The 18,424-nt window shown below is 60.8% G+C and overlaps 2 protein-coding genes across 2 annotated transcripts in view; one reads left to right on the top strand and one right to left on the bottom strand.

Moving 5' to 3' along the window:
* ASPSCR1 (ASPSCR1 tether for SLC2A4, UBX domain containing) overlaps positions 1-1,263 on the bottom strand; it is a 35,283-nt gene extending 34,020 nt beyond the window's left edge. The window contains exon 1 of the mRNA XM_029057034.2: positions 1,140-1,263. Coding sequence (XP_028912867.1) covers positions 1,140-1,241 — 102 coding nt within the window. The 5' untranslated portion in view covers positions 1,242-1,263. The remainder of the gene's footprint in view (positions 1-1,139) is intronic.
* A 186-nt stretch (positions 1,264-1,449) lies between these two features.
* Positions 1,450-14,523, top strand: NOTUM (notum, palmitoleoyl-protein carboxylesterase). The gene is made up of 12 exons (XM_039911012.1): positions 1,450-1,475; positions 4,316-4,690; positions 6,613-6,665; positions 6,746-6,841; positions 7,863-7,923; positions 8,971-9,029; positions 10,488-10,590; positions 11,456-11,647; positions 11,945-12,045; positions 12,988-13,135; positions 13,242-13,289; positions 14,132-14,523. Exons 1-12 carry the CDS (start codon positions 1,450-1,452, stop codon positions 14,436-14,438), a joined length of 1,569 nt encoding a protein of 522 aa, XP_039766946.1. The 3' UTR covers positions 14,439-14,523.
* The last annotated feature ends 3,901 nt before the right edge of the window (positions 14,524-18,424 follow it).

Below are 18,424 nucleotides of genomic sequence, written 5' to 3'. Positions count from 1 at the left end.
TCTTCTAAGCGCTGGGGAGAGTCTCCTCACATTCCCTTTGGGCAAGTCACTTCCCCGCCCCGTGCACAGCACTCTTCTAAGCGTTGGGGAGAGTCTCCTCACACCCCGCTCGGCGCCTCACTTCACCTCTGTTGCCGAACCGCGGAGCCCGAGCGCTTCGGACGGTGCTGGGCACATAGGAAGCGCTCAGGAAATAGGCCCGAATGAATGGACTTCCCCCAGCTGCAAAATGGGGGTGAAGGCGGTGAGCCCCAGGGGGGTGGGGACCTTCTAATAATAATAATGTTGGCATTTGGTATTTGTTAAGCGCTTACTATGTGCCGAGCACTGTTCTAAGCGCTGGGGTAGACACAGGGGAATCAGATCGTCCCACGTGGGGCTCACAGTCTTCGTCCCCATTTTCCAGATGAGGGAACTGAGGCACAGAGAAGTTAAGTGACTGGCCCACAGTCCCACAGCCGACAAGTGGCCGAGCCGGGATTCGCACTCATGACCTCTGACTCCAAAGCCCGTGCTCTTTCCACTGAGCCACGCTGCTTCTATATTCCCCCAGCGCTCAGTACAGTGGCTGGCACGTAGTAAGCGCTTAGCGAATACCACCCTCGCCGTGAGGGCGACGACGAGGAGGTGAGAGGCCCCGCCCGCCCCTCCCCCCGCGCTCCCATTGGCCGGCCCGAGGCCCCGCCCGCCACGGAGGCCCCGCCAATCACCGCGAGGCCCTCCACAGGCGAAGCCCCGCCCACCACGGAGGCCCCGCCCACCACGGAGGCCCCGCCAATCACCGCGAGGCCCTCCACAGGCGAAGCCCCGCCCACCGCCGTAAGGCCCCGCCCACCACGGAGGCCCCGCCAATCACCGCGAGGCCCTCCACAGGCGAAGCCCCGCCCACCGCCGTAAGGCCCCGCCCACCACGGAGGCCCCGCCAATCACCGCGAGGCCCTCCACAGGCGAAGCCCCGCCCACCGCCGTAAGGCCCCGCCCACCACGGAGGCCCCGCCAATCACCGCGAGGCCCTCCACAGGCGAAGCCCCGCCCACCGCCGTGAGGCCCCCCCCCCTCCCCATGGAGGCCCCGCCCGGCGCGGGGGTTCCCGTCAGGCCTCCGGCCCGCCCCGGCCTCCCGGTCCCGGGCCGCCGCACCTGCAGTAACACCGTCCCCGGCGTCACCTTCACCGTGTGGCGCCTCCCGTTCGGGGCCAGGACTGACACGGCGGGGCCCCCGCTCCCGCCCCGGGCCGCCATCTTCCGCCCACGTGACCTCCCTCCCCCCTCCCGCAAATAACTTTATTGGCAACTCCGGGACGGACAGCGACAGGCGCCGGGAGGGGAGGGGCGGGGCGGGGCGCACGTGCCCCCGCCGGCCCCGCCCAATCCCGGGCTGGCCGGCGCCCCGCCCCCCTCGGGTCATGACCTTTCAGGCTCCGCCCCCCCGACGCCCAACCGTCCGGGAATGGCAGCTTCTCCGCGCCGGGGGACGTACGACCTCATAAGACCTTTGGTAATAATACTACTAATGTTGGTATCTGTTAAGCGCTTACTATGTGCCGAGCACTGTTCTAAGCGCCGGGGTAGACGCAGGGGAATCAGGTCGTCCCACGTGGGGCTCCCACTCTTCATCCCCATTTTCCAGATGAGGGAACTGAGGCCCAGAGAAGCGAAGTGACTCGCCCACGGTCACACAGCCGACAGGTGGCCGAGCCGGGATTCGAACTCACGACCTCTGACTCCAAAGCCCGGGCTCTTTCCACTGAGCCACGCTGCTTCTCTATTCGTTCTATTCGTTGAATAGAATATTCCTTCTATTCGTTGGTATTCGTTAAGCGCTCGCTCTGCGGCAACCGCTGTTCTAAGCGCTGGGGTAATAATAGTCGTGATAATAATGATCGTATTTGTTAAGCGCTTACTATGTGTCTGCCACCGTCCTAAGCGCTGGGGTAGAGACAGGGTCATCGGGTTGTCCCCCCGGGGGCTCACGATCTGCATCCCCGTTTTCCAGATGACGGAACTGAGGCCCGGAGGAGTCAAGTACCCCGGGCTGAAATTTCAACGATCTGCCGATCCTTACCATCTTTTTTGTAATTTTAATGGTATCTCTTAAGCATTAATATTGGTATCTGTTAGTATGTGCAGAGCACTGTTCTAAGCGCTGGGGGAGATACAGGGAAATCAGGTGGTCCCACGTGAGGCTCACAGTCTTCATCCCCATTTTACAGAGGAGGTCACTGAGGCACAGACAAGTGAAGGGACTTGCCCACAGTCCCGCAGCTAAGAGGCAGGGCAGGGATGCGAACCCATGACCTCCGACTCCCAAGCCCCATTCTCTTTCCACGAAGCCAAGCATCAACTATGTCCCAGGCCCCGTACTAAGCGCTGGGACAGATACAAGGTTGGACACGGTCCGTGTCGCACGTGGGGCTCACACCTTTAATCCCCATGTGACAGATGAGCTAGCTGAGGCCCAGAAAGCCATCCTCTCCCACACAAGGCCTGGTCAGTCCTTGGCCGGGCCAATGATCAATTAATACCATGGATTGAGCGCTTACTGTGTGCAGAGCACTGCGCTGAGCGGTCGGGAGACGACTCCTCCTCTGAGAGGCCTTCCCTGACTCAGCCCCCAGAGAAGCAGCGGGGCTCAGTGGAAAGAGCCCGGGCTTTGGAGTCAGAGGTCGTGGGTTCGAATCCCGGCTCGGCCACCTGTCGGCTGTGTGACCGTGGGCGAGTCACTTCGCTTCTCTGGGCCTCAGTTCCCTCATCTGGAAAATGGGGATGAAGAGTGGGAGCCCCACGTGGGACGACCTGATTCCCCTGTGTCTACCCCGGCGCTTAGAACAGTGCTCGGCACATAGTAAGCGCTTAACAAATACCAACATTATTATTATTATTATTATTTCCCCGCTCCCTTTGGGGGGGTCCCGCGGACTCGCGCCCGGGGGCGTGGCCTCGCGCCTGGGCCTCGTGCGTGGCCTCGCGCCCGGGGGCGTGGCCTCGCGTCAGGGCCTCGCGCCTGGGCCTCGTGCGTGGCCTCGCGCCCGGGGGCGTGGCCTCGCGTCAGGGCCTCGCGCTCGGGGGCGGGGCCTCGGGGCGGACCCCTGGCGGAGCGGAGAGCGCCCCCTCCGGCCGCGGGGGCGTTCGTTCGTTCAGTGGTATTTCTCGAGCGCTTCCTGTGTGCGGAGCACTGGACTAAGCGCTCGGAAAGTCCAGCTGGGCAACAGACGGAGACCCTCCCTGCCCCACGCCGGGCTCGCGGCCTAGAAGGGGGGGGAGGCCGGGGAAAGGACAGACAACAAAACCAGACGAGCAGAGAGGGTAGCATCGACGTAAAGAAATGGAACTGCACACACAGACACCTCATTAAGGTCGGCATTAAGCGCTCACCACGTGCCCAGCACTGTTCTAAGCGCGGGGGTCGATGCAGGGTCATCGGGCTGTCCCACTTGAGGCTCGGTCTTTATCCCCATTTTCCAGATGAGGTGACTGAGGCCCAGGGAACTGACTCGCCCACAGTCACCCAGCTGCCAATAATAATGTTGGTGTTCGTTAAGCGCTTACTATGTGCCGAGCACCGTTCTAAGCGCTGGGGTAGATAGAGGGTCATCGGGTGGTCCCACGTGAGGCTCCCAGTTAATCCCCATTTTCCAGATGAGGTGACTGAGGCCCAGAGGAAGTGAAGTGACTCGCCCACGGTCACCCAGCTGCCAAGTGGCAGAGCTGGGAGTCCAACTCATGACCTCCGACTCCCAAGCCCGGGCTCTTCCCACTGAGCCACGCTGCTTCTGCTCTGCCAAGGGGCAGAGCGGGATTGGAACCCACGACTCCCAAGGTCGGGCTCTTTCCATCGAGCTCCGCTGGGCGGGACCCTGCCCACCCCCAGCACACACACACACACACAGACACACAGACACGGACAGACGGGCCGAGCGGGCGAGCCCCGCCCCCGGAGGAGGCCCCGCCCCCGGCCCCGGGCGGCGTCGTTGGGCGTCGCGGTGGTCGGAGGTAACGCGGGGCCCCGGGGACGCTCCCGCTCCCTCCCCACTCCGGGCCCGACCCTCACCCTGCGCGCACCCTCTGCGCGCCCCCCGCCCTCGGCCCCAAGCAGCGGCCCCCGGCCGGTCCCGAGCGCCGGGCGGGCGGGCGGGCGGGCGAGCGAGCGGGCACCGACGACAAGGAGGAGGAGGAGGAGGAGGAGGAGGGGGCCGAGCGCGGGAAGGGGGGGGGATCCCGGCCGCCCCCCCGGGCCGGGCCGGGCCGGGCCTGGCCGGGGCGGGGATGTGCGGGCGCGGGGCCGGGACCGGGGCCGGGGCCGGGCCGGTGCGGGCGCTCCTCCTCCTCCTCGGCCCGCTGCTGCTGGGGCTGCTGCTGGCCGGCGGCCCGGCCGGCGAGGGCAAGAAGAGCTGGCGGCGCCGGGGCTCCCCGGACCGGGACCCCGAGCCCCCGCCGCCCCCGCCGCCGCCGCCTCCTCCTCCCGCCACTCCCGCCTCGGAGCCTCCCCCGGGCGAGGCGGCGGGCCGGCCGCTGGAGAGCTTCCCGCTGGACTTCACGGCGGTGGAGGGGAACATGGACAGCTTCATGGCGCAGATCAAGAGCCTGGCCCGCTCCCTCTACCCCTGCTCCGCCCACAAGCTGGACGCCGACCTCACCCTCCATCTTCTGCTCAACGCCTCCGTCACCTGCAACGACGGCAGCCCCGCCGGGTCGGGACCACCCCCCGGACCCCGACCCCCGGGACCCCCCCGACCCGCTCCGCCTTCGCCCCCCGCCGCCGAGGGACGGCCTCCTCGCTCCCTTCCCACCCTGACTCTTCTCCTTCCTCCCCGGCTCTCCGTCACCCCGACTCTTCTTCTTCTTCTCCACCCTCCGTCACCCCGACTCCCCTTCCTCCCCTGCTCTCCGTCACCCCCGACTCCTCTTCCTCCCCGGCCCTCCGTCACCCCCGACTCCTCTTCCTCCCCAACCTCCGTCACCCCCGACTCCTCTTCCTCCCCGGCCCTCCGTCACCCCCGACTCCTCTTCCTCTCCTGCTCTCCGTCACCCTAAATCCTCTTTCTCTCCATCCTCCGTCACCCCAGTACCTTTTCCTCCACCCTCCGTCACCCCAGCTCCTCTTCCTCCCCCGCTCTCCGTCACCCCAATTCTTCCTCCCCCGCCTTCCATCCCCCAACTTCGCTTCCTTCCCCACTGTCCATCCCCCCAACTTCGCTTCCTTCCCCACTGTCCATCCCCCCAACTTCACTTCCTTCCCTACTGTCCGTCATTCCAGCTTCCCTTCCTCCCTAGAACCCAGTACCCGGCGGGACACCCTACCCTTCTACCCTTCAGCCCCCCCACACACCCCCTCACACACAGGTCGGTGGCGGGGCCACAGCAGGAGTCCGCGGGGGAGCCCGCGGGTTGGGAGGGGCCCGAAACATCGAGGCGAAAGCAGCCTCCCCGTGGACACCCCCGGTGCCTCTTCCAACTCCCCGGGTGGCCCCGGCGGACGGACGGAGGGAGGGAGGGAGGGAGGCCGGGCCGGATCGGCTGGAGGCTCCCGCCCCTGCCCGGCCAAAGGAACCGGTCCCCGTGGGCACCGGTAGGCACGAGGCCGGGGTGGGCACGAGGCGTGGCGGGAGGCAGCCCCCATGGGTGGCCAGGACTGGGCCTTCCCGAAGGAAGGCCTCTGGGGCCCTGGGGTGTCGGCGGGAGGGCAGAGATCCCGTCTCCCTCCGCTCTCCCCGGGGGGACCGCGGCGGCGGGACCCGTTGGCTCCGCGTCTCTTGGGACCGAGCGGCTGCCTTTCCCGGCCCGCCCCACGGGGCTCCCGTCTCTCCCTCAGTCCATCGCTCGGTCCATCCGTGGTGTTTCTCGAGCGCTCGCTGCGGGCAGAGCGCCGGCCTGAGCGCTGGAGAGAGTCCGGGTACCTCAGCTGGTAGACACGAGCCCGACCCACAAGGAGCTGACCGGCCTCCCTCCTCCCATCGGCCTGGCTGGGGGCGCCTCCGACCGGCTGGGAGTGACCGAGCCCCCTGCCCCTCTCTGCCTCGATTTCTCTGAGGGGTCCATTCGGGGCCCTCCCCGGCCCCTGACGTGAGCGAGGTGTGAATGAAGGAGGCAGAAGGACCTGACTTGTTCTGATTTCTCTTCCCGCCCTCGCTTGACCCGAGGAAAGGGCCTCCTCTCGTTGCCCGAAGCTTAAGATTCCTTGCCCCGAGCTTCTCCTTCTCCTCCCACTCCTTCTCTTCCCCCTCCTTTCCCTCCTCTTCTTCCACCTTCGGTTCCTTCCCTTCTCCTCTTCCCACCTCCTTCCCACCTCTCCTTCCTGTCCCTCTCCTTCTTCCTTCGCCGTCCTCCCATTCTTCCTTCTCTTCCCCCTCCTTTTCCTCCTCTTCTTCCTCCTCTTCCTCCTCCTTCCCTTCGGGTCTGGTTTTGGGGGTGGGGGGGGGGGGGCAAGGCAGCGGGGCTGTGGCGCCCCCTGGTGGCTTCCAGTGGCCCCGCCGTGGCAACAGGTGGACTAACCCCTTAGTGCCCGGGGCCGTCATTCATTCATTCATTCATCCATTCATTCATCGATGCAGTCGTATTTTTCGCTGGCGCTCACCGTCCCCTTCTGTTTCTGTCCCCCCCACCCCGCCCGCAGCTACTACCTCAAGGAGTCCAAGGGCAGCCGGCGGTGGCTCCTCTTCTTGGAAGGTGGGTAGGGGCTGCGGGGTCCGGGGGTCGGTGGGCCGGGCCGGGCCGCCGCGGGGCTGACCCGACCCGACCCGCTGCAGGCGGCTGGTACTGCTTCAACCGGGAAAACTGCGATTCCCGCTACGACACCATGCGGCACCTCATGAGCTCCAAGGACTGGCCCCGCTCCCGCACGGGTGAGCCCCCTCCCCGTTCCGTCACCGCCGTGTCCCTCGCGCTCCCTTCGGGACGCCCCTTCCCTCCCTCCGCCCCCGGTTCCCGCTCCGTCCAAAGCTGGGAAGCTCCCCGGACCCCCTCCCGGGTCGATCCATCGGCGTCATTCACTGAGCGCCGTACGGAGCGATTGGGAGAGTCCAGTACAACAGAGTCGACGGACCCTTTCTCGGCCCCCGACGAGCTCACAGTCTCATTCATTGGGCTCTTGCTGCGTGTGGAGCATTCGTTCAGTTGTATTCATCGAGCGCTTACCGTGTGCAGACCACTGGACTGAGCGCTCGGGAGAGGATAATGCAACAATCAATAGACCCGTTCCCCGCCCACAGTGAACTTACGGGCTACGGTGGGGGAGACGGTCATTAAGAGAAATAAATAAAGTGACGGATCCGGACCTAAGGGGTGCGGGGCTGGGAGGGGGGGATGAAGAAAGGGAGCGAGTCGGGGCGACGCGGAAGGGAGCGGGAGAAGAGGAGACGGGGGTGCAGTCCGGGGAGGCCGCTGGGAGGAGGTGGGCTTTCGATAGGGAGGAGAGTCACTGTGGGATCTATTGAGCACTCGCTCCGTGCGGAGCACTGTCCTAAGCCCTTGGAAGAGTCCAGTACAAGAGAATTAGCAGAAACATTCCCTGCCCGTAATGAGCTAGAGGGGGGAGGCGGAGATTAAGATGAATAAAGACATCATTTCTAATAACGATTAATCCCACGGATTGATCCGTTATTCAGGGAACGGGTCTGTTGTGTTGTTACACCGTCCTCTCCCCGGCGCTCAGCCGGTGCTCCGCCGCGCACAGTCAGCGCTCAGTAAAGACGATCGATGGAAAGGTATTCACTGAGCGCCGGTCTCGGGCGGCACACCGTACTAAGCGCTGGGAGAGGATGTCCAGGCGGGACGTAGACGGGGAAGGTGTCCCTCGGTGTACGCCCTCCTTCCTCTCCCCCGTCTTCCCGACAATCCCTCTCTGTCCCTCTCCTTCCCCTCCAGGGACCGGGATCCTGTCGTCGCAACCGGAAGAGAATCCCCACTGGTGGAACGCCAACATGGTGTAAAGCAGAGGGGCCGCCGCGGGGGCGGGGATGGGGCAGCGTGGTCGAGTGGTCAGAGCCCGGGTCCGGGAGTCAGAGGGACTTGGGTTCATTCATTCCTTCAATAGTATTTCTTGAGCGCTTACTGTGTGCAGAGCACTGTACTAAGCGCTTGAAATGGACAATTCGGCAATAGATAGAGACGATCCCTGCCTCGGTTCCCTCATCTATAAAATGGGGATAGGGACTGTATCCAACCTGATTACCTTGTATCTACTCCAGCGCTTAGTAGAGAGCCCGGCACGTGGTAAGCGCTTAACAAATGCCATTACAAACAAACTGGGGATGGAGATGTAACAGCTGGACGGGGGGGCCCTATCGATCAATCAGTGGTATTTATAGGACCCTTACTGTGTGCAAAGCACTGTACCAGGTGCTTTGGAAAATAGTCACAAAATAATGGTATCTGTCAAGGACTATTCGACGCGCTGAGGAAGGGGCTCACGGTCTAAGGCAGAGGGAGTTCGGGCAATGAATCCCTGTTTTACAGTTGAGAAAACTGAGGTACAGGTGAAGTGACTTGCCCAAGGTCATACAGCGGGCAAGCAGCCGAGGTGGGAATAGAACCCAGATCCTCTGACTCCCAGGCCCGGGCCTTTTCCACTCAGCCATCCCCGCTTCCCTCTAATGTAGGCGGTAGACGGGGTCCCCGTCCACAAGAAGCAGTCTACAGGGGGGAGCTAAGTTAAGAGCCGAGGGCAGGCCAGAGGTCCCGGGTTCTAATCCCAGCTCCGCCACTTGTCCGCTGGGTGACCTTGGACAAGTCACTTGACTTCTCTGGGCCTCAGTCTCTTCCTCCGGGGATTCCGTGCCTGTCTTCCCTCCCCTTTAGACCCCAGGCCCCATGTGGGACAGACTGCGGGAGCTGATTGTAGTGGGTTCCCCGCCAGCACTTAGCATAGTGCTTGGCACCCAGGCAGCGTTGACCCAGTTCCCCCGTTACGACTGGGGTCTCCCCCCGGGGCTGCGTTCCCGGCCGGGCTCACCCCGGCTCTTGTCGGTTGCAGCTTCATCCCGTACTGTTCCAGCGACGTCTGGAGTGGAGCCTCCTCCAAGTCAGAGACGAGTGAGTTTGCTCCTCCGTCTCCCTACCGCTTCTCCTCTTTTTTCCCTCCTCTCCCCACTCCTTCCCTTCCCTTTCCTCTCCGCTTCCCTCCTTTCCCCTTCCTTCCCCATTCCTTTCTTTCCTTTCCCCTCCCCTTCTCTCCTCTCCCCTTTCTGCCCACTCCTTCCCTTTCCCCTTTTTTCCCCTTCCCTTCCTTCCTTTCCCCTTCCCTCCCCACTCCTTCCCTCCCCTTTCCCCTCCACTTCCCTCTTCTCCCCTTCCTTCCCCACTCCTTTCTTTCCTTTCCCCTCCACCTCCCCTTCCTTCCCCACTCCTTTCTTTTCTTTCCTCTCCCCTTCTCTCCTCTCCCCTATCTGTCCACTCCTTCCCTTTCCCCTTTTTTCCCCTTCCCTTCCTCTCTCCTTCCCTCCCCCTTCACTCCCCATTCCTTTCCCTCCCCCTTCACTCCCCATTCCTTTCCCTCCCTCCTTCCCTCCCCACTCCTTTTTTTCCCCTTCCCACTCCTTTCCTTCCCTTCCTCTCTCCTTCCCCGACTCCTTTCCCTTTCCCTTTCCCACTCCTTTCTTTCCCTTTCCCCTCCCGACTCCTTTCCTTCCCTTTCCTCTCCCCTTTGCCCTCCCTGTCCTTCCTCTCCCCTTCCCTCCCCACTCCTTTCCTTCCCCTTCCCTCCCCGAATCCTTTCTTTCCTCCCTTCCTTCCCGTCCCCCTTCCAAGCCCTGGACCCTCCTACACCCGAGACCCCGACTCTCAAGGAGAGGATTTATCAGGTTCAGGCGGGCGGGGGGGGAGAAGAAGGGCCAGAGAGAGCTAAGAAATTCCATCCTACCCTTCAATCCAGAATCCCTGGCCTATGTCCGTCCTGTTTTCCCCCTTCACCCCATCGTTCAGTCGGTCATATTTACTGAGCGCTTACCTTGGGCAGAACGCTGCACTAAACACTTGGGAGAAGACATTACAATAGAGTTGGAGATGTGATTCCCTGCCCTCGAGGAGCTTACAGTTTCCCGTGTGCGGCACACGGTACTGAGTGCTTAGAAGAGGACAGTACGGTAGAATTGGTAAACGTAGCCCCTTCCTTCGGGGAGTTTACAGTCTACTGTGTGCAGAACACTGGGCTAAGCACTTGGGGTGAGTCCAATATAGTAGAGTTGGAAGACGCTCACCATCCACTGGGTGCAGAGCGCTGAACTGAGCGCTCGGGAGGAATAACGCAATCCCTGCCCTCAGGGAGCTTACAGTCCACTGTGTGCGGAGCACCGGGCTAAGCGCTGGGGCGAGTCCAATACGGTACAGTTAGAAGATGCAATTCACACCCTCAAGAGGCTCAGAGCCTGTGTGCAGAGCGCTGCATTAAGCACTTGGGAGATAACGGCCCGATAGTCGGTAGACTCGTTCCCTGCCCGCGCGGAGCTGCCAGTGTAGCGGAACCTATTGAGCCGGCTCTCGTCTGCCTTCCAGATGAGTACGCCTTCATGGGCGCCCTGATCATCCGCGAGGTGGTGCAGGAACTGCTGAGCAAAGGGCTCGGCAACGCCAAGGTGCTGCTGTTGGCCGGGAGCAGGTGAGGCGCGGGCACGGGGAAGCAGCGCGGCCCTCATCGGTCCGTCCCTCGGTCGAAACTATCGAGCGCTCACCGCGTGCGGAGCACTGCGTGCCCTGGAGGACAGAGCCCGGGCCCACAAGTCGTAAGGCTCGGGGTGCTAATGATGATGGCATTTGTTGAGCGTTTACTCTGTCGAAAGCCCTGTTCTAAGCGCTGGGGGTGGATTCGAGCTAATCAGGCTCAAGGTCTTAATCCCTATTTTCCAGATGAGGTAACTGAGGCACAGAGAAGTGAAGAGACTCGCCGAAAGTCACACAGCTGACAGGTGGCGGAGTCGGGATTAGAACCCATGTCCTCAGACTCCCAAGCCCGGGCTTTTTCCACCAGAGCCGCCCTGCTTCTCTAATCCCGGCTCTGCCACCTGTCGCCTGGGTGAGCTTGGGCGAGTGACTTCACCTCTCTGGGACTCAGTTACCCCATCTGTAAAAGGGGGATGAGGAAGGGTCTCGGCAAGAAAGAGGCGAGTCCGGAGCCCGGGGAGCAGGTCGGTTTGAGTTGAACCGAGAGCGCGAGCTGGGGTGCGGTGGGGGAAGAGAGCGGATAAATCGGAGGGAGAGGGCCGACGGAGTCCCTTCGAGTCACCGATTGGGAGTTTCTGCTTGACGTGGAGACCGACGGGAAGCCATCGAAGGTTTGGGAGGAGCGGGGAGAGAGGTGCAGAACGATGGTGTGGAAAAATGGAGGGGAAGGGCTGGAACCCAGAGGCGTTAGGGAAGAAGAACCGCCAGGATTTCATGACCGACCGACGACCGGGTCCCCGCGGCCCTGGGCGACTCCGCCCCCGGGGTCACGGCCGCCGCCCCGACTCCCCCCCCCCCCGCAGCGCCGGCGGCACGGGCGTCCTCCTCAACGTGGACCAGGTGGCCGACCAGCTGGAGGGGCTGGGCTACGCGGGGATCCAGGTGCGAGGCCTGGCCGACTCGGGCTGGTTCCTGGACAACAAGCAGTACCGCCGCACCGACTGCGTGGACACCATCACCTGCGCCCCCACCGAGGCCATCCGCCGCGGCATCAGGTAGCCCCCGCCCGCCTCCCTGCATCCTCTGGGCCCACCCACCCGGGCCCCCTCCATCTCGGCGCCTAAACGGCGGGGGCCACCGAGTCTTCCGGGGTCCCCCTCCTCCCTCTCTCCTTTCCCCTCGCACCTTCCCGGGTCCATCCCGGGAAAACCGATCCCGCCTTCCCCCCGGGAGCCGGAGCCGAGGGCGGGAGCTTAAGGGGGCACCCCGGGCCCTCCTCTCCGCCACGGTGGGCCCCGGGCGGACGATGGTCGTTAGCCCCTGATCCGGCCCCGCCGCTCCCGACCTCCCAGGTACTGGAACGGAATCGTCCCCGAGCGCTGCCGTCTGCGCTTCAAGGAGGGCGAAGAGTGGAACTGCTTCTTCGGATACAAAATCTACCCGACCCTGCGCTGTGAGTGGGGAGACCACAGCCGGGGGGGGGGGGGGGAACCCCCGGGGCAGGAGTGCGGCTGGGGAGTCAGGAGGACCCGGGTTCTAATCCCGGCTCCGTCGTTCGTCTGCTCTCTTCTCTGTACCTCCCTCTCTCAGATGGGCATTGAACATTATAAACTGCTTACGGGGGGGACCCAGGGAGGCAGTGCGGCCTAGTGGAAAGAGCCCGGGCCTGGGAGTCAGAAGGACCTGCCACTCGTCTGCTGGGTGACCTTGGGCAGGTCACTTCTCTCTACCTCAGTTGCCTCCTCTGTAAAATGGGGATTAAACATAGATTATATTTCGTCCGTCTCCCCCTCTAGACTGTCGGGTCATTGTGGGCAGGGGACGTGTCTACCAACTCTGTTAGGATTATTATTGATCGGATTTACTGAGCGCCGACTGCGTGCAGAGCACCGTACTAAGCGCTTGGGAGAGTGCATTAGAAAATCAGACACATTCCCCGCCCACAGTGAGCTCGCAGCCTAGAGGGGGAGACTGACGGCGGTGATATAAATAAATAAGAAATATAGTGGGCGTATAAATATATGACAATATATAATGTCGTATGCTATTAATATATAACGTATGAGTATTAATATAATAAATAGGTAAAGAAATACACACAAATCAGGATGGACACCGTCCCTGTCCCCCAGGGGGCCCACGGTCTTCATCCCCATTTTACAGATGAGGAAACCGAGGCCCAGAGAAGTGACCGGCCCAAGGTCACGCGGCATTCGTTCACAAGTGACTCGCCCAAGGTCACGCGGCATTCGTTCACTCATTCGGTCGTATTTGTCGAGCGCCCGCCCTGGGCGGAGCACCGCTCCTGAGTGCCCGGGAGAGGACAATACAACTTGCGCCGGCAAACGTGTGCGAAATGCCGTAGTAGTTGCGTCTCTTTCCCCGTCCCCGGCAGGCCCGGTCTTCGTGGTCCAGTGGCTGTTCGACGAGGCCCAGCTGACGGTGGACAACGTCCACCTGACGGGTCAGCCGGTGCTGGAGGGCCAGTGGCATTACATCCAGAACCTGGGCCGGGAGTTGCAACACACGCTCAAGGACGTGGTGTGAGTGTCGTCGTCCCCCTCCCCGGGCCGGGACGGGGGTGGGGACGTGGAGGCGGGGGCGGGGCGCCGGGGGAGGTCGGCTGACCGCCCCGTCCGTCTCCCCCAGGGCCAGCTTTGCCCCAGCCTGCCTCTCCCACGAGATCATCATCCACAAGTAAGTGTCTCTCTCCCGGGAATCCTTCCCGGATCGGGCCTCTGGCGTTCGGCCTCCCTCCCTTCTCCGGGTCCCCGACGTCTCGAACGGGAGCGGGGCGAGGGGGATTGGGCTGGGGTGAAGAGGGGCGGATCGGTGGGGGGGCTTTTCAGCCACGCTCGGAGACGCAGAAGCGTCCCAGCCTAGCGAAGCTGGGACCCGAACAACTGTTGGCCGGGGCGGCGCAGATTTGGGGGCGGGACCCCCATCTGTCCCCCACCCCAACCCCCAAGGGGATCTCTCTCCGTCGCCGCCCGCCCCCACGCGGCAAACTGAGGGTCTACCCGTTTCCACCCGTCGGCCGGACCTCAGTTCTGCCCGTGGTGGGCGCGCAGCCCGTCCCGCCGGCGGTCGGTCCGGCCGGCCAACCGATAGGGACGCGGCAGGGCTGCGCCCACGGGGGATGCCCAACCGTTCCCGCTGGTTGCCCGAGGGGCTATCAAGTAGCATTCCTCCATCGCCCCACCCGGTGGAACGGCGCCCACGTGGGCGCTCAGCCACTCCTGCCGGCGGACGGTCCGGCTCACCCCAAGAAGCCCCGCCCCGTTCCGCTAGCTCGGCGCTCTCGCCGCCCCGCTTATTCTGCTAACTCGGCAGCTTGCCCCCCCCCCCACCTCCCACAACTCGGCGACCTTGCCCCCCCTCCCCGCCCCATTCCGCTCACTCGGCGGCCTTGAGCCCCCCGGCCCCATTCTCTTAACTTGGCTCTCTCGCCGTCCCGCCTACTCTGCTACCTCGGCAGCCTTGCCGCCCCGCCTCATTCCACTAACTCGGCGGCCTCGCCCCCTCCCCGCCACCGCCAGCCACTGGACGGACATCCAGGTGAAGGGCACCTCGCTGCCCCGTGCCCTGCACTGCTGGGACCGCAGCCTCCACGACGGCAACAAGAACGGCAAGGGCCCGGTGAAAGGCTGCCCCATCCACCTGATCGACAGCTGCCCCTGGCCCCACTGCAACCCGTCGTGCCCCACCCTGCGAGACCAGTTCACGGGCCAGGAGATGAACGTGATCCAGTTCCTGCTGCACATGGGCTTCGACGTGCAGAAGATGGCGCAGCAGCAAGGGCTGGAGCCCGCCAAGCTGCTGGGGATGCTGAGCAGCGGGAGCTGAGCGGAGACGCCCCGCTCCGCTCCCCTCCCGGGACGACCCGCCCCCTGCCCGACCCTTCCCCTTCCTCCCCCGGCCCCCGCGTTGCCCCCCGGAGCGGCCCGGGCCGAGGCCCGCCCGTCTCCCCCTGCGTCTCCCCATTCGTTCGTTCACTCAATCGTATTTATTGAGCGCTTCCCGTGTGCAGAGCACTGTACCGAGCGCTTGGGAGAAGACAGTAGAACAATAAACAGACCCGTTCCCTGCCCACGACGAGCTTACAATCATTCATTCATTCAGGCAGTCGTATTTATTGAGCGCTTCCTGTGTGCAGAGCACTGTACTGAGCGTTTGGGAGCAGTCTAGAGCCTCCCTCTCTCTGGGGGAGTTTAAAGCACTGGATTCCCTTAATCCCACCGGAAGCCCCTCCCGCCGGCCTTTTCCCCACCCCGCCCCCGACAGCGCCACCCTCGAGCCTTTCCTTTTCTATTATTATTTTATAAAGTGACTTTTTTATTAATTTTTTTAAAAAAGGAAAATAAGCAAGAAATATAAGATGAATGATATTGTTTTGTAACCTATTTTTTTTAAATAATGAAAAAAAAAACCAAACCAACGAACCTCATCCTGCGGAAGTGTTTATTTTACGCTGCCTCTCGGCCTCTCCCCCCACCACCCGGCTCCGTCTTTCTCTCCCAAAAGTCACCTCTGCCCCCGAATTCCCGCCTTTCCTGGGGGGAGCCAGAAGTCCGAGCTCCCCTGCTCCCAGGATATCAGCGGGGGACAGCACGGCCTAGCGGCAAGAGCCCGGGGCTGGGAGTCGGAAGACCTAGGTCCTGATCCCGGCTCCGCCACTTGTCTGCTGCGTGACCTTGGTCGAGTCACTCCACTTAGAAAAGCAGGATGTCGTCGTGGCTAGAACCCGGGCCTGGGAGTCTGAAGGTCTTGGGTTTTAATCCTGGCTCCGCCACGTCTGCTGGGTACTTCGGGTAAGTCACTTCACTTCTTTGGGCCTCAGTGACCTCCTCTGTAAAATGGGGGTTAAGACTGGGAGCCCCACGGGGGACAGGGACTGTGTTCAACTTGATTTGCTTATATCCATCCCAGCGCTTAGTACAGTGGCTGGCACAGAGTAAGAGCTTAAATACCAAAAAGAAAAAAAAACCATGGGGAAAAAGGCTGGGGGAACGACTCGGGAGGGAGGGAGGTCTTAGCCTGAGGTAGAGGAAAGCAACTGCTCCGTCGATGGTATTTAGGCAGCGCTAGTCGTGTGCAGAGCACTGTACTAAGCGCTTTGGGAGAGGACAGTTTAGTGAGTGGACAGGATCCCTGGCCTCAAAGAGTTTGAAGTCTACTGGGGGAGTCCAACTGAGTCAGCAGATAGGATCCTTGCCCCGGAGGAGTTTAAAATCCTGTCGGGAGAGGCGGCCAGTACAGTAAATTCCAGGAAGGAGAGGATGGGAGCTGGGGGAATTGAATGCACTGAAAGTGAGAGAAACAGCACCACCTAGTGGCAAGAGCTTGGACCTGGGAGCCAGAGGACCTGGGTTCTAATTCACTTCTCCGGGCCTCAGTTCCCCCCCTCTGTAAAATGGGGATGAAGACTGTGAACCCCACGTGAGACAACCTGATCACCTTGTAGAACAGTGCTTGGCACATAGTAAGCGCTTAAATTCCATCATCATTATTATTATTATCCATGCCTCAGGTCCCACCTTTGTGAAATGGGGATGAAGACTGTGAGCCCCATGTGGGACAGGGAATGTGTCCGATTTGATTAGCTTGTAGCTACCCCAGCGCTTAGTAGAGTGCCTGGCACATAGTAAGCACTTAACCAATACCATTTTTTAAAAAAGTGACACTTTGCTCCCTCAGCCCAAGGATGACTACGTAGGACTGAGAGGAAGAGAGAAGAGCGAGGGGTGGTCTCCGCTCCCCCGACCCTCCTCGCCCCTCTCCGACCCCGGCTCCCAGAGATCCCGTCGGGAACAAGATATTCGAGTCGCTCGAAAGAGCTCAGTTCAATCGTATTTATTGAGCGCTTACTACGTGCGGAGCACTGTACTAGGCGCTTGGAGTGTCCAATTCGGCAATGAATGATTGACTTACTATTAACCCCATCCTCGTGCCCACAGCTCTAATGTACATAAGCGTCATTTTTTATATTAATGTCTCTCTTCCCTTCTAGACTTGAAGGTCCCTGTGGGCAATCAAGGGTGTACTAAGCGCTCGGGAGAGAACAATGTAACAATAAACCGACCTACCATGTGCAGAGCATTGAATTAAGCTCTTGGGAGAGGACGGTATGATAATAGACACCTTTCCTGCCCCCAGTGAGCTTCCAGTCTAGACGTGGAGACGTCTAATTATTAGACATCATTATTAATAGAAATAATGAATAAATGATGGATTCGGACCTAAGCAGAATGGGGCAGGGATGGGGAGATGAATGAAGGGAGCGAGTCCGGGTGACACCAAAGGGAGCGGGAGAAGACGAAAGGGGGGCTTAGTCAGGGAAGGCCTCTCGGAGGAGGTGGGCCTTCAATGAGGCTCTCAGTGAATACGACCGATCGATCGACCGATGGATGGACTGAGTGATGACTGACGTCTGGGGTCTTGGGGTCCGGGTTGGGCTGAGGGATCCGTCCTCGGCCGCCCCTCCTCAAATCCCACGACAATAAATCTCCCCTCCCCGCTTCAAAGCCTCCCTGAAGGCCCACCTCCTCCTAGAGGCCTTCCCTGACTAAACCCCACTTTTCCTCTTCTCCCGCTCCCTCCTGCTTTGCCCCGACTTGTTCCCTTCATTCCTCACCGCTCCCAGCCCCACACCACTTATGTCCACATCCGTCATTTTATTGACTTCTATTCAGGTCCGTCTCCCCCTTCAAGACCGACAGCTCGTCCTGGGCAGGGAATGTGTCTCTATTGCCGAGTTGTACTTTCCAAGCGCTTAGTCCAGTGCTCTGGGCACAGTAAGTGCTCAATAAATATGATTAAATGAATGAAGGAGCTCTCAAGAAATATGAATGAATGAATGAGTGCTCAATAAATGAGTGAGTGAATGACTAAGCACTCAGTAAATACAAGTGAATGAATGAATGAGCACTCAACAAGTACAATTGAATGAATGAATAAGCCCTCAATAAATACAAGTGAATGAATTATGAATGAATGAATGAAGAAGTGCTCAATAAAGACGAGTGAAGGAATGGTGATTGAATGAATAAGCACTCAGTAATTATGAATGAACGAATGATGAGTGAATGAATAAGCTCTCAATAAATACGAGTACACGAATGAATGAAAAGCAGTCAATAAATTGGAATACATTAATGAATGAATGAATGCTCAATAAATACGAGTACGAGTGAATGAGTGAATGAATACGCACTCGATAAATACGAGTACCTGAATGAATGAATGAATGAATAGGCAGTCAATAAATTGGAATACATGAATGAATGAGTGAGTGCTCAATAAATATGAGTACGAGTGAATGAATAAGTGCTCGATAAATACGAGTAGACGAATGAATGAATAGGCACTCCATAAACTGGAATACACGAATGAATGAGCGCTCCACAAATACGAGTACGAGTGAACGAGTGAATGACTAAGCGCTGGATAAATAGGAGCGAATGAATGAATAAGCATTCCATAACGACGGGTGAATGAATGAACAAGCGCTCAGTAAATGCGCGTGAATGAGTGAACAAACGCCCCATAGATAGGCGTATAGGAGTGAGTGAATGAGTGACTAGGCGCTCAGTAAATGCGAGTGAGTGAATGAGTAGACGAACGAATGAATGAAGGACCGTCCGTCCGTCTGCCGGCCCCGCCCGCGCGGCGTCCGCGCGGATGATGCAAGCGCCCTGGGCGGGGGGGGGCGGCGGGGGGAGGACGCCGCCCTCCGATTGGCCGGTCCGCGGCGCCGCGGGCTCCCATTGGCCGAGGCGGCGGCGGGGGGGCGGGGCGAGCCCACGTGGGCCGCGGCGCCCGAGGCGGGGGGA

Source organism: Ornithorhynchus anatinus, unplaced genomic scaffold (assembly GCF_004115215.2).
Source record: "Ornithorhynchus anatinus isolate Pmale09 unplaced genomic scaffold, mOrnAna1.pri.v4 scaffold_264_arrow_ctg1, whole genome shotgun sequence".
NCBI lineage: Eukaryota > Metazoa > Chordata > Mammalia > Monotremata > Ornithorhynchidae > Ornithorhynchus > Ornithorhynchus anatinus.
Note: the sequence above shows the minus strand (reverse complement) of the source record. Positions and strands in the feature narration are given on the sequence as shown.

Excerpts from the sequence above, each read along its gene's own strand:
- NOTUM (XM_039911012.1), top strand. The coding sequence starts at position 1,450 with ATGGCAGCTTCTCCGCGCCGGGGGAC. Across the intron at positions 4,691-6,612 it reads AACGACGGCAGCCCCGCCGG|CTACTACCTCAAGGAGTCCA; the intron begins GTCGGGACCACC and ends CCCCGCCCGCAG. Across the intron at positions 9,030-10,487 it reads CTCCTCCAAGTCAGAGACGA|ATGAGTACGCCTTCATGGGC; the intron begins GTGAGTTTGCTC and ends TCTGCCTTCCAG.